The sequence below is a fragment of the Penicillium riverlandense genome (assembly GCF_028828495.1).
Source record: "Penicillium riverlandense strain IBT 135883 chromosome Unknown utg000006l_segment0_segment0, whole genome shotgun sequence".
Classification (NCBI taxonomy): Eukaryota; Fungi; Ascomycota; class Eurotiomycetes; order Eurotiales; family Aspergillaceae; genus Penicillium; species Penicillium riverlandense.
In genome coordinates, this window is record NW_026643197.1 from 1582649 (window position 1) to 1596555 (window position 13907).

General features: G+C 49.1%; 6 protein-coding genes across 6 annotated transcripts; 3 read left to right on the forward strand and 3 right to left on the reverse strand.

Moving 5' to 3' along the window:
* Positions 1-317: 317 nt before the first annotated feature.
* N7474_006879 (uncharacterized protein) lies at positions 318-1103 on the reverse strand (the record flags this gene model as incomplete). Its single annotated transcript, XM_057198289.1, has 3 exons — positions 318-677; positions 720-833; positions 882-1103. 3 exons carry the CDS (start codon positions 1101-1103, stop codon positions 318-320), a joined length of 696 nt encoding a protein of 231 aa, XP_057051729.1.
* A 3153-nt stretch (positions 1104-4256) lies between these two features.
* Positions 4257-4819, forward strand: N7474_006880 (uncharacterized protein; the record flags this gene model as incomplete). The annotated part of the gene is made up of 2 exons (XM_057198290.1): positions 4257-4386; positions 4434-4819. 2 exons carry the CDS (start codon positions 4257-4259, stop codon positions 4817-4819), a joined length of 516 nt encoding a protein of 171 aa, XP_057051730.1.
* A 1469-nt stretch (positions 4820-6288) lies between these two features.
* On the reverse strand, positions 6289-7437 carry N7474_006881 (Mitochondrial carrier protein; the record flags this gene model as incomplete). Its single annotated transcript, XM_057198291.1, has 5 exons — positions 6289-6754; positions 6816-6988; positions 7049-7192; positions 7253-7321; positions 7381-7437. The coding sequence occupies 5 exons, from the start codon at positions 7435-7437 to the stop codon at positions 6289-6291; spliced, it is 909 nt and encodes a 302-aa protein (XP_057051731.1).
* Positions 7438-7897: 460 nt separating this feature from the next.
* Positions 7898-10054, forward strand: N7474_006882 (fungal specific transcription factor domain-containing protein; the record flags this gene model as incomplete). Its single annotated transcript, XM_057198292.1, has 2 exons — positions 7898-8300; positions 8355-10054. 2 exons carry the CDS (start codon positions 7898-7900, stop codon positions 10052-10054), a joined length of 2103 nt encoding a protein of 700 aa, XP_057051732.1.
* Positions 10055-10169: 115 nt separating this feature from the next.
* N7474_006883 (sugar porter family MFS transporter) lies at positions 10170-11899 on the reverse strand (the record flags this gene model as incomplete). Its single annotated transcript, XM_057198293.1, has 4 exons — positions 10170-10658; positions 10717-11394; positions 11448-11688; positions 11736-11899. 4 exons carry the CDS (start codon positions 11897-11899, stop codon positions 10170-10172), a joined length of 1572 nt encoding a protein of 523 aa, XP_057051733.1.
* A 350-nt stretch (positions 11900-12249) lies between these two features.
* On the forward strand, positions 12250-13556 carry N7474_006884 (uncharacterized protein; the record flags this gene model as incomplete). Its single annotated transcript, XM_057198294.1, has 2 exons — positions 12250-12696; positions 12750-13556. 2 exons carry the CDS (start codon positions 12250-12252, stop codon positions 13554-13556), a joined length of 1254 nt encoding a protein of 417 aa, XP_057051734.1.
* Positions 13557-13907: the final 351 nt, after the last annotated feature.

The following is a 13907-nucleotide window of genomic DNA, read 5'->3' on the forward strand; positions in this document are numbered from 1 at the left end:
TATTGTCGGCATAGACTCAGGGTACTCTCGGTGTGTAGGGTTTGTGCCGTATAATACATTATTATTGTTAGACTCTTTTTTTCACATTTTAGAAGTCACAATGGAGCCAAGATCTATTGAACTAACCTGCGGTTTGCGCGACGAGTTTTGTTGCGAAGTTATACTTCGCACCTGCAGCTCATTGAGTTGTTGCAGGACGAGCTGAAAATTATCTAGAACGATATTGTCCGATAAGGATTTGAAGACAAGGGCAAGTTTCCAATATGGATTTATCTTTTGACCGTCAGCCGTGGACATTGAAGACAATGGAGTTTCACCTACCCGTCTGTACTACTCAAATCTCGTATAACACTTGCAAGGACATCCATGATTGTAAACACAGCTGCTAAGAAAATTGCCGCAAGAAGAATTCCAAACCGTGGTGATTTGGCCACGAGCTTGAAGACATTAAAAAAATAGCTTGTTCGAATTATGTGAAACAATACCAAGCAACTAAAAATCCACCAAGGATCTCTCATCAACGGTTCATATGGTCGTACGCGTTTGTACAACCTCGATTGATCGTTGAAAAAGCGGAAGTTGTTGAAGATCTGAGATATTAAAGCCGGGATTGTCATGGCAAGTGTGGTTAGGTACATACATTTGACCCATTTGCAAGTGGTAGCTTCGAAGGAGGGCTAGAGGTCAGTGAAAAAAGGTCGTATTTTCTGCCAAGCGACGACATTGTGCGTAAAGTAAGAGCTATATAGGAGAGCGGCCGTAGAAGATAAGTACCACCCATAGCCTTTGAAAGACATAAAGCAGACCGTTCCCTGGCCCTTAGCAAGTACGAGCTACTAGACGTTAGCAGAGAACGTTCAAAATGAGTAGGAAAAATGTACTTCAAGAAGGATCAGCTTGCGGAGTACGACGCCCCGTCTCATATTCGCGACGGTTATTAAGGACATGAGCATCAAAGCACCGATTATGAAGCCTTCTGCCCATCCCTCGATAGCAAACGTGTCCGCACTTTTGGAGTCTCGCCAATCTCCAAATGTATTCCTATTTCGGCGCTCGAATCCTGACGGGTCGACATTTCGATGCTCTCCTATGGTAGGGGCCATGGATCATTAAATGGCTCCTAATGCATATAGCACAGCGGGAGTAATCAACGAAGCTTGTCTGTATTTGACATTGTCGGGACAACAGGTGCGACCTGCTGCACTATTGAAAGGCTTTTCAGGGGGAGACAGGGCGAGCAAAAGAGGACGTTTATTCCCCTGAGGAGGTAACAGTCAGGGCTATGAGGGATTTTGTGGATACAGATGGTTACAGGACTTTAGTATCATTGGTTGTGAGTGGAGTGTTCCCAAGACCTTGGATTTGCATTGGGTGAGCCAAAAAAGATACCCCATGGTGAGCTCCTGATTGATACCGTATTGTACTGTCATGTTGAAGCCACCGCTCGTGGTGAATGTGCTGACCCGCGCAACTCAACTGAATACAGCTAAGGTATTCGCAAAAAGAGCTTCCGATACGCCATTAAACTCTGAAAAGAAACAAAAATGACTGTATGTGGCTTGAAGTATGTTTCGTTAGCGGCGCCCGGGAGACCGGTTGAAGACCGGTTGTCGGCCCCTGGCCGGCCCATTGGGGGGTGTGACGAAGGGAAACGGTACAGTTAAGTAGCACTTCAGTTCCAAACTCTGTCTTTTCTACCGCTGGTTCACCACCTACGGTCAGAATTTAGAGGCGCGATAACCATTCAAAAGAAAAGGACAGTGTGTTTATTCAGACTAGATTTTGAAACTATGGGCAGCTATATCACGGTAATTTTTCAACAACGAGCCCTGTAAAAAGCAATGGCAGAACTATTAGGATTTCTTTCTGCTCGTTCTACAATCTGGGACGCCACGACAGCACAAACTCATGCTCCTTCGGGCGACAGAATTGGGTTCGAAGTCATCAATTCGGTTCAAGTAACCCAGGGCTCATGATGAAGCCACGACGCCACTACTTGATTCTTACTTTTCCATCAACACATTCCGTGGTGGCAGAAATACACCAGAGAATAGGACATTGCGCTTCTTGGGATACCTTTGACCAATTGAAGCCATCGGACCATTTCCGCAGAACTATAAGTCAAATATGGTATGAAAATAATCCCGTTGAAGTTGGCATCGAAGTACCTAAGCGGAAAGCTCAATTCTCAGTGCACGACAAATCAATGAATGGTTTGCGTCTCTAGTATCTGCCGGTGTGGCCGAAGGGACAGTAATTCCCCGCAGACCGCCCTCGTTTTCTATTTACCAGCCGGCTCCGGCACCCTGGTCAACCGCAACCCCGGAGACCCGGAAATATCGTTTCTGTACTACACGACTAACGATAACCACGATGCCAGACGCACCAGACCAGGTAAATGAACTTCAGCCACGGCGGCTGAAAGCATGTCGAACATGCAGGCGACAGAAGATGAGATGCGATGGGACTCCGGACGCTCCATGTCCAAGGTGTGTCAATGCGGGTGTTCAGTGCATATTTGATCTGGCAGAAAGAAGGGAGCAGCCGAATAGTGTCTCGAGTGGTGGACAAAAGAGAAAGTACGATGGCTATACACACCTCTCTTGGTGTACTGACTGAAGAACTAATTCGGCTTCGGCAGGTTGGAGGCAATGGAGCAGGACTTGCGGGAAATGAAGGATCAGATGCAGGGACTTCTTAACATAGCCAATATTCAGACCTCTCAACAGGAAAATGGCCCATCATGGCAATCCGTCCCGGTCCGACTAAATAGTGCTCCCAGGACAAACCAAAATGTAGGGCCGATGACTAGCCTACATACCGCGCCCAGCATTCGGGCCGATCCACAGGTGTCGCAGTATCACGGCTCATTATTCAAGGATAGAGTCCACTCATGTACTCCTGACGACGTCGAGGGTATTAATGATAATTTCGCGGGGTCCAGCCAACTTGGAAATGGTCCTGCAAGGAATATGACGTTGGGGTCAGAATACATGGATCGTCTACCGCTGCATGCGCCCATCTCCGCAGTTCACGCTCTGTCTCCGCCCATGTCTGCTGGTCCTAGCCGCCCAGGTGCCCTATCGGCCCATTTGATGGATGAATATTCTGCTGCCTCTTCCAATGCACCGCCTGCTGTCATATCGGGTCCTCCTGCTCTTCCTCGGAAGAAGCAAGACTGTGTTTCTGGCATATTTGAAGATGAAATCCAAGCCCGAAATTTACTAGCTCTGTAAGTAGTGCCCTTTATTGGTAGTTGCGAGTTACTAACTCGTGCTACTTAAGATACTTTGCTGGTGCAAATCCCTTCATCCCTATTCTGGATCCGATGGCAGATACGTTTGACTCTTTACGTCTACGGTCCCCCTTTTGTCTCATTACTGTACTATATGTCGCTCTTAATCATCAACAGGGCACAATTACTCGTCAGGTTGAAGGCATACAGGTTTCATTGAGGGATCTCGCCCTCAAAGAAGCGAGACGTCTTGCCACGGAAAGCCTTTTCGAGAATCCAGCCACTCTTGAAACTGTGCAAGGAATGATATTGCTTGCGGCATATTCAAGGAAAGTTTGGTTTGCAATCGGACATGCGTTGCAAATGGCTTCAGATTTGGGTCTCGATAGAGCTTTGGACCGATTACATGACCCAGCACAAACAAGCGCACTAGAATCATATCGACATCTTTCTGAGGCTCGGACGTGGCTCGTCCTTCATCATCTCGAGCGTGAGCTCGCTTTCGGCACTGCTCGCCAACCGCGAATGAAGCCTATTGACATAAATTTGCTCAAAAAATTCCTACATCATCCGATTACGAGCTCGTCAGATCTGAGGTATATTTCGATAGTTGAGGTTGTCCAATTACGCGGTATCTATTGAGCAGTTCGCAGAGGAAATACATTATCATCTGACTCGTTTGATTAGGAGAAATTTTGTCTTGCATCGACAGTCAGAGTTTTGCCTCAACGTCTCCACTGAGCTGGACTGATTGCTTTCTGCGTCGCATCGACTATTGGTATCGGCACTGGGATAGTCATCTTGAAGGTATGTGACATTTCCGTTGTAAGCTGCGACCACCTCCTTACCCTAAATGGAATAATCTTTACGATAAACTAATAGCTCATTAGGCCAGGGAATAGATGGATATTCCTTCCATAGAGCCAGTCTCTGGATTCAGAAATCTTTCGCCTATATCAACCTCTATTGCGTTGTTTTGAAAAAGTTACTAAGGGAGAATGGTCAGTCAATACGCTCGAACATGACTGAACTGATGCGGCGCACTGCGAATATCACCATGCAACTCCTTCGTTTCATTAGGACAAGTGATTCATATCGATGGCATTTCAATTGGGCACCAGCCTATTCTGCAACTATGCTCACATTTCTCGGTAAGTATGTGGCCAGCCAATAATGCGATCGATACTAATACTCGCAGCTATGTTTGCCTTACATGTATCACGCAAGTGGCCTCAGTTGATCGACAGATCGACTTTGATGCAAGATCTGAATCCCGTGCTTCGAATGCTGGACAATTATTCTTATATTGACAATATTGCTGATCAGCTACGGGATGTTGTAAGGCAATCTTCCCAGGATCTTGCTGTTGGCGAAGAGCCCTCGAACGGCATATACAACCAAGACGAGGGAAATGCGCACACTGTTGATGTTGATGCACGAAGCTTCAATGCTGGGGAGAGTTTTATTGACTTCGAAGACGTGGACTATTTTCTCACTACTGGTTATCTGGAAAATTGGTCATTCCTTGAACAGGGCGATCAATTTGCAAAATCGAGCATGTGGAGGCATAACAGCGCCCAATAACGCAGAATGATAGCTGAGGGGTATTTGAAGAATCAATGACATCCTGTATCCAAATTGCACTTCAACGAGATCTGTTGCCTCGAGGCCCGACTTTGCACACGAAAATGGACGTAGGGTACGTTTAAACTGAAAAAGGGGAAAAAAGAAAAGAACGAGAAATGGACCTTCCGCGGAGAAAGGACCTCTGTTCTACGGACGGTGAGCCCGAGGGAGCAGCCTGGATCTGGGGCAAGTCAGATGAGGTCAGACACATCTACTTATCCACGCCTTCCCCATGGTGCGAAATGGAACGGGTCATTAGAAGTTTTCACAGTTAGGGAGACTTAACCTACAAACGCCAGAAAAGATTCTCGCTGTCATGGCTACCGCGCCCAAAGGCCAAGTTATCCCACTCAGGTATGACACAGCCGCTGAATGCCTCATCTTCTGTCATTCTCCTCTCTTGCATTCGCGTCAAGTCACCTCCCTTGTATCTGTCCGCCAAATTTCGAGAAATCCTCATTCAAAATATTATCAACTTGATGATACCAGTGCCCTCAATAGTGTACCGTTTGATCAATCCTCGCATCCCTGTTTTCGGAGGAAGTCCTTCAAGAACGAAATTGTGCGCCTTGACAAACATTCTTTTGATGAGACACATACGTTGAATCCACAGACTGGCTCGCAGTGGGATGGTTTCCGACATGTAAGCTGTAGCATCAAAGGACTGGGACTTGAACTCTGATTGTTTTGGTTTGGCCATATTGAATCAGGCTTTCATTACAACGGGGTAATCGCCCCCTAAAGTCGAACCCCCAACGCTGCGCGGTTGTGACGTTTCACCTACACAGTATAACAAAGGAAATATGGCACAATCTACATTTAACTAAGAGGGATGTTGAGATTGAATCATTCTCTCAAACTTGTCTCTGCAGACTAAGGGATGATGACTGCCAATACCTGGATTCTCAATGGGAAGGATTGAACTCATTTATTATAATGTTAAACTATTAATGACTTATACTCCACATGCAAACTTTGAATCCCTAAGTCGGGCCCGGAGTCAACCCGAAGACGGGGGACTCGAAATCCGGGGTGTAATGATCCAGGACCGTGTTGACCGGGGTTCCCCGACCGGGCCTACATATTCTTCTGTCTCGCTTTCTAATAACATGATCCTATGGACTGAGGATTTTCGGCCGCAAAGATGACAAAGCATATATAAATTGACTCCCGAAGAAGGGCAATCGCTCCTACAATGGATTCTCTCTATGGATATACGCTGATCTGCCCCAACAATTGTTAGGGAGATGGCCAATATTCTATTAAGGGAGCGCGGTAATCAGACCATTGGTACAAATTCGATTTTGGGACTCCTCTTGAGAGTTTGTTGATCAGACTGTCCTGTTATGACTTGTTTCTCATATCTTTCGGCGAAGTGAACAAGGCAGTAACTACAAATATATATAATGTCCATGCTACCTCTATATCTATCTATGTGTTCCGGGAGAAAGAATGGCGGATATTTCTTCATAGACGGAGAAAACAATACCACCGCTCAATAGCAGTCGGCCCAATCGCATGGAACTTCCCTTCCAGAAACCCCGGACTCCATAGTCACGAATAACGCTTCGAATGGCTTCGCCCATACCAGCCCCATGGACGCTTTGGGCCCGTGTTTTGATCGTATCGAAGGGCTGCGTCGCGTATACCGTGACAACTCCAGCGATGGCGCCAACGCCAAACGTCGTGAACACGTTTAGCGTAATGCCTCGGGATTTGGTAGCCTCTTTCAGTATATTATATGTCCCCATGCGGACTGCAGAGGTTGCTGATTGCTTGAGCGTCGTAGATAAAAGACCACGATAGATCTCAGCGATGCCGTGCCTTTGGACTAACACGGACGTGGCATGGAGGCTGGATTTGAATTGTCGAGCGCCTTTTGCATCGTCGATTCTGTGGATTCCTTTAGTCAGCAGTATTCTAGACTCTGAAAATTATCGTGTAGGAAGCTTACAATGCTGTTTTGATTCTCTCGGTCGGTGTGACCGCCAGCACACTTTCTACAGCGCCTGCAGTCAGTCCTGCCAGCATACCCCGGCCAGCCGAGAGGACACCGCGTTCATCTGAAAGGAGATTGCGGATAGTGTCGTATGATACAAACCGGACTGCAGCCTTGGCTGTGGTGCCCTATATCATCCAACCGGCATTAGCGGACGGAGATTGGACAGTCTAGATGCGTAGACTAACAATGACGAGAGTAGAGCATCCGGTGTATAAAGCACCAATACCTTCCTGCCGAGCGACTTGATAGATCAGGCGCAATGGATTCGATGTTTGGACTGCGCCATGTTTCAATAGCTGAACGCGAGTTTTGGAATACTCGAATGGATACTGTCAAGGTCAACTAGTCAACTACTGAGCACAAGAATGTATCAGCCAAGAACTACTCACGGTGACTGTCGCTTCCACACTGCCGGCAATTCCTCCGGCTACAAGCGAGACCCACTGAGGCGTGTGAAGCTACATCTGGTTAGCGAAGGCATCGCCTGGAGTCATCGTCTCGGGTCTGGACGGCTTACCCTTTGTTGTTTTTGTGTCTCGGGTTGCTCCGATTGCGTGGAAAGGCGTGCAGCCATGATCTTTTTGATGCAAAGGCATGCAATAGCGTGTCGGCGAATGAGGGATGAAATTGCTCTGACTTATAGTTTGATAGTTTGGCCGGAGAACGTGGGTAGCGAACGGAACGTCTCTTGCCGCGGAGAACGTGGGTGGCGAACGGCAAGTCTCTTGCCGCGGAGAAAAAGTCGCCTCTCACGTGGATCGCCGTTCACATCCCGGCGGGAGGATGACTCCATGTCCTCCACGTCTTTCAATTATGGATACCAATTCTCCGTCCAGGCCTCGTAGGGCCGCGAAGGCTTGTGCATTCTGTCGGCGGAGGAAGGTGGGGCATATGCATTGGTGATGAATTCCATGGACTGACAGCGGATGTAGTTTCGATGTAATAACGAGAGGCCGTGTTCCAATTGCAAGACATACGCACAGGACTGCGTCTATACAACGCGACCTGAGAGACCAAGGTGTGTCACCGGTTATATGGAGCATGAGGCAACCCATACAAGGCGACACCTGCTGATCATCCAAAGGCCAACAAAGGCTCGGATATCGCGCCTGGAAGCAGAAAATGAACAACTCCGACGGAATCTTGGCCGCGTCGACGCGATTTTGGAGACCTCAACCGAGCCCGCGGAGATCAGTCCTACTCAGCAGCGGCAAGGGCCGCTTGGTGTTGAGAAAACAGTAGCAGGGACAGGCACAGATCAATCTCGATCCGCTGTTTCAAGGATCTTCATCTCCCCAAATGGGGTCTCTAGTTACCATGGGCTTACTAGCACTTTGTTCGATGATGCGCCGACAGATAGACACGGCCATCCCCGGGACCCCCAGTTGCCGGTAGAGCACATTCGGAAACAGTTGATGGGGGACGCGGCCTATCAAAGTATAACAACCACATTCCCTTGGACGGCATTGGCATTATCTGACGCTTGACCAGGGCAGTTGGAAGCTGTGAATTTGCGACAAGGAAAACTGGACTTCGACGGAGTGGACCCCGAGCTCGGAATGCATCTCCTGTCCTTACATTGGAACCGACAGCACCACTCATTCCTAATCACATATCGTCCGGCTTTCATGCGGGATATGGCCAATGAGGGGCCATATTTCTCCAAGTTGCTCCTGAATGCGATTTACTTTGGCGCGTCAAAGTTCAGCAGCCGCCCGGAAGTCCGTCGAGATCCGGACGATGTCCGAACTGCAGGATGGTCGTTTCGGATGAGAGTCAAAGAGCTTCTAGGCAGCGCTCTAGACCGGAGTGAGATCACGACCATACAGGCATTGCTAGTAATGACTAGTTCGTTGTTTGCGCTTGGCGACGAGCGAAGTGCTGCGTGGCTCTACGCTGGTACTGCATTTCGAATGATCATTGACCTCGGCATGCATGTCGACCCGACCATGTTGAGCAACATACGACATCTCTCTGATGAAGATATAGAAATTCGTCGCCGGGTTTTCTGGGGTGCCTTTGTTGTGGACAAGATTCAGTCCTTGTACCAGGGTCGCCCCGCAAGCTTACAAGACTTCGATACAAAGGTCTCCCTGGCCTTCCTGGATCATTATGAAGAGCTTGAACACTGGCAGCCATTTGCGTACTCCGATGCTAAGGCGTACGCTGGTTCACCAGCATATAGTGTCTCAACCTTCATAGAGCTCTGTAGGCTATCATTGATCTTGAATGGTATCTTGAACAAGGTCTACTCGGAACGAAGCTCAACCCGGTCACCACAGGAACTGATCGCAACTTTGAACACTTTAGACACGCAGCTCAAGGAATGGCATGAAGCGTTGCCTAACCATCTGCGGTTTAGCAATGACGCAGAAATTACACCGCCACCTCATGTCCTCTCCCTCTTAGCACTCTACAACGTCTTGCTCATACTTCTGCACCGACCCTTTGTGGCTGAGGGACATCTTCATACCACAGACCCCTCGGTTGCTATCAGCTCCTTCACCACCTGCACAGCAGCTGCAGCTCGGATCATTCAGGTTCTCCAAACCTACGACCGTACATTTTCAATTCAAAGGGCCCCGTATCTCATCTCATATGCAACGTATGTCGCTGCCACTATTTGGGTTCGGGTCGCTGCCCAGAGGGAAGGTGGAAGTCGTGCTCATACCAACCTCTGGACATGTCTTGACATCTTTCAAAAGAACCAAGAGACCAATTGGGCGGTCCGCCGCGCAAGGAATGTGATTGTGCATTTGATGGATCGCATGGGTGTTGATCTGAGTAGCCGACATCAGGAAACTGCTCAGGTGGGAACAGAGCATACCGATAATAGGAGCCACCGTACAGGTCGCTCGGAGGGTCAAGTCTATTCTCAAGAAGAGGCAGCCGTATACCCTGCCCTGCCTAGTCAGATGACGCCACCAGAAGCAGAGACGTCCGAACTGGACATGGACATGATCATTCAGAGCTTCATTAGACAACAGGCAAGACCAAACGAGGGACATTTGCCCTATGAGCAGACCTACAATGGTCTTTCTGGGTCTGCGGATGTCCCGCTGGGGCCATCCAATACTTTTTCGCCAGTTATGCTGCCAGGATGCGCCAATCCATATATCGATGTACCGTTTGATGAAGATATGTTATTCGGGTTCAATGGTTCTGTGCAAGATAGCATTTTGTATAACTAAGATGTGTTTGATTCGCAGCTCCACTGTCATATCGATCCTGACTATATGTTTCGCATATTTGAGTCTGCCTTGAGACTCGTACATAAAAGTCAACACAAAAACCAGAAGACAAAAACTATACACGTTCGATCTGCTCAACCACTGCTTTCTGCTCGCCTGCCTCATTTGCCCTGGCCAGACTTTGCCTGCGTCGAGGAATGAGACCTCGCCCGTCGAAAAGTGCGTCGACCTCCTCCAGCTTCATCCCTTTCGTCTCGGGAACCATGAACCAAACGAAGGGAATAGCAAGTGTCGTGCAGGCAGCAAATACAAAGTATGTGCCATAGCCGATGTTCGAGAGCATATACGGCACGCTCCGCGCAATAACAAAATTGAACAGCCAGTGTGTGGCGACACAAATGCTAACACAGAGACCTCGCACTCTCAGGGGATAGATCTCGGAGCAAACCACCCACGGCACACCAGCCCAGCTGAAGCAAAATGCCACAGCGAACACGAATATGAAGACTGCCGCTACGTATGGACTTGCACCCAGGAGTTTGCTAGCGTCGGTGTTGGTGCCCTGGAGTTTGACGAATACACCAATGAGCCACATTGAGATTGCCTGATATGGTCAGTTCATTCGATCAGTGTCAACGGTGGGAAGTTTCTAGGCGGCTCACGATCACAAAGCTTCCGCCGATCAACATTGGCTTCCTTCCAAACCGGTCGACCACGAAGTACATGGCCACGAAGACCGCGACCAGTCGAATGATACCGTATATTCCCGTCGAGATCAAACTCGTTTCCGTCCCCACCAAACCAATCGATTCGAAAATCCGGGGCGAGTAGTAGTTGATCGCGTTAGACCCGCACATTTGGAAGAAGATCATGATCAGAACTCCCAGGAGCACCCGATTGCGGAGCCCCGGCCGCATAAGCTCTTTCCAAGCCGCGCGAGTGTTGCCAAACCCGTCGGAACGTTCAATCTCGAGCTGTAGCAGGATATCGGTGACCTCCTCTTGGACGGCCGGGTGATGGATAGGAAGGTCTCGGAGACGGGAGAGAGTCTTGACGGCGCGAGTCCTTCCATAAGCCTTGGCAATCCAGCGCGGTGAATCCGTCATGAATAGCAGACCGATTAAAAGGAGCCCGGCTGGGATAAGCTGCAACGCAAAGGGTGTCATCCACTGCGCAGAAGTCGGAGGCATATTGCGGTCGACCCCGAAATTGATCCAGAATCCCATGCAGGTCCCAACTTGGACTCCAATTTCGTAAATCCCAACGAGTCGGCCTCTGATCTTGGGCGGAGCGCATTCCGCTGTGTATAGAGGTACCAACATGCTAGCAAAGCCCACCCCCTACAGTACCATTAGCACGTTGGAGACAGATCGGTAAAGCAGTATACGCATACAATACCACCAATCGCCCTCCCCACGAACATAACAGGCTTGTTACCAGCGGATGCTGTCTGCATGACCGACCCGACAATGAACGCAATGGCGCCGAGCCCTAAAGCTGGTCGGCGGCCCAGCTTGTCTCCCACGGGTGCTGCTGCAAGAGAACCGAAGAAGCAACCAGCTTGCAGTAGCGAGACAATGTTGGCTGAGAAGGCATTCTTCTCTGGATCTGATGCGCCGTCCAATCCGAAGTCCCTGTAACGTGTTAGAGGCTGGCAGTAATGAATCAGTGTAACTCTTACTTCTGGAATGGAGCCAATTCAATGGAAGTTCCAATGAATGCCAGATCATATCCGAACAGAAATGCTCCCATCGAAGTGACCAGAGCAAGAATGTAGACTCGCGAGTTACGATCATAAGGCTGATCTCTGGCACCTTGAGATGTCGTCGCTATGATGGGCGGCATATTGGATGGTGTGAGAAGGAATTGAAATTTCTGAACTATCCGCTTCAACTTCTTTGGTCTTCAATCCCATCCTGCCATAATGCTTTTTACTGTCAATATGTCAAATATGCCCCGCATTTTTTCCCCAGATTGTGGCGAGTTTTTCGATGCCGTGGCATTGTTGTCTCCACGGAGTATGACTTCCCGCGGAACAGCTGATATCGAGAGTATAACGGAGAAGTCCATTTACATGATTATGAAGAATGATCCAATAGATATAGAGTAGCCCATATAGCAGCACCAGTAAGTAAGATCCCGGACGAGATAAAAGCACAATGCTGATGCGAGCCACTTTGCATTTGAGAAGCATCATGACAACAGCAACAACCCAGTCCGTTACGGACGCTCGTTTGATCCCCAGCACCCTACAATCTAAGAAGCCCGTTCCTTATCCAACGAGAAAATCTATCCCAGCAGTATGGATGCGATCGGGCACTTCGAAAGGCCTTTTCATCCATCGAAAAGACCTACCCGCCTCGATTGAACAGTGGGAACCCATCCTCTTGTCAGCGATGGGCTCCTCGCAAGGCAACGCGCGACAGATCGATGGAGTCGGTGGTGCTACGTCGACAACATCCAAAGTGGCCGTTGTTGCTAAATCCCACCGCCCGGACATCGACGTCGAATACACTTTCATCCAGGTGGCCCCAGATCGGGCAAAGGTTGACATGACGGGCAACTGCGGCAATATTGCATCTGGGATAGGGCCATTTGCATTAGATGAGGGGATCGTGCACGCGAATCTGGGACAAACTGAAGTAAGTACGGCCGCTCAAGTGCAGTCCTCCATCGCGGCTAAACGAAAAGATAGATGGATGTCCGTATCCTCAACACCAATACCGGGCAAAATATCGTGGAGACGATCCAAGTCTCCCCAGACGGAAGCTTCCGAGAGGATGGAAATTGTTACATCGCCGGTGTGGAGGGCACCGCAAGCCCCATCAAGGTGGCATTCCTGAATCCAGGGGGCAGTATGACAGGCAGGATGTTTCCAACCGGTGAAACCCGAAACACTCTGACCATCCAGTCCCGCATAGTCGGATCATTCAAGGTTCGAGTCAGCCTGGTCGACGCAGCGAATCCCTTTGTCCTTGTTGATTCCCGCTCCTTGCCTCGGAGCTGGCCGGACCCAGGTGACCCGGACTTTATCTCGGTTGCAGAAGATATCCGAAGGGAAGGCGCCGTGCAGTTTGGGCTCGCACAAGACATCCAATCAGCAGGACTCGTTCAAGGAACGCCCAAGATCGCGTTTTTGTCCCCGCCGGCAGACGGGACTAACGCCGATATAGAGGTGCTTGCATTCACCATGGGCAAGCCCCACGCCAGTCTACAGCTGACTGGAGCAGTCTGTATAGGGGCAGCGATGGCAATCCACGGCACTGTTGCCTGGGACCTGGATAGGGATGGGAAGGATAATCAGCTGCCGAAATATGGAATGGAGATCGAAGACCAGAAGCTTGCACCTGCCAGGCCGGTAGCTATTCGGCATCCAGCTGGTATTATTGATACTGAAACGGTGCTTGGTATGGCAAGAAGTGGGGAGGTGAGCGTGAAGAAGGTTGGAGTCTTCCGAACAGCACGTCGATTGTTTGAAGGCAATGTGTTCTATAAAGATTAACGTAAATCCCAGGGATTTGATAATTATGAGGTTAGGGAGGCATTTAATGGTCTAAATCAGGCTAATGTTGTTGAAATATCGGGTGGTAAAAATAATGCATTTACTATGGTGTTTTGGGGTTGACCTGCTCGCTCGGCTGACCCGCTCGCCCAGGAATTATGTTCGTTAGTTAGTTAGTTGGTTGGTTAGTTACTAATCGATTACTTGCTAAGCAGATTATGGCCTGGAGCCGGAGCGGAGAGATAACCCGATGTCTCATCGTTGGCGTGGACATTTTCTTTGGGCACTACTCGACAGGCCCTCTAGATGGCTGCACTTACCTCCGATTGATAGGGTCTTGCAGAAATGAGC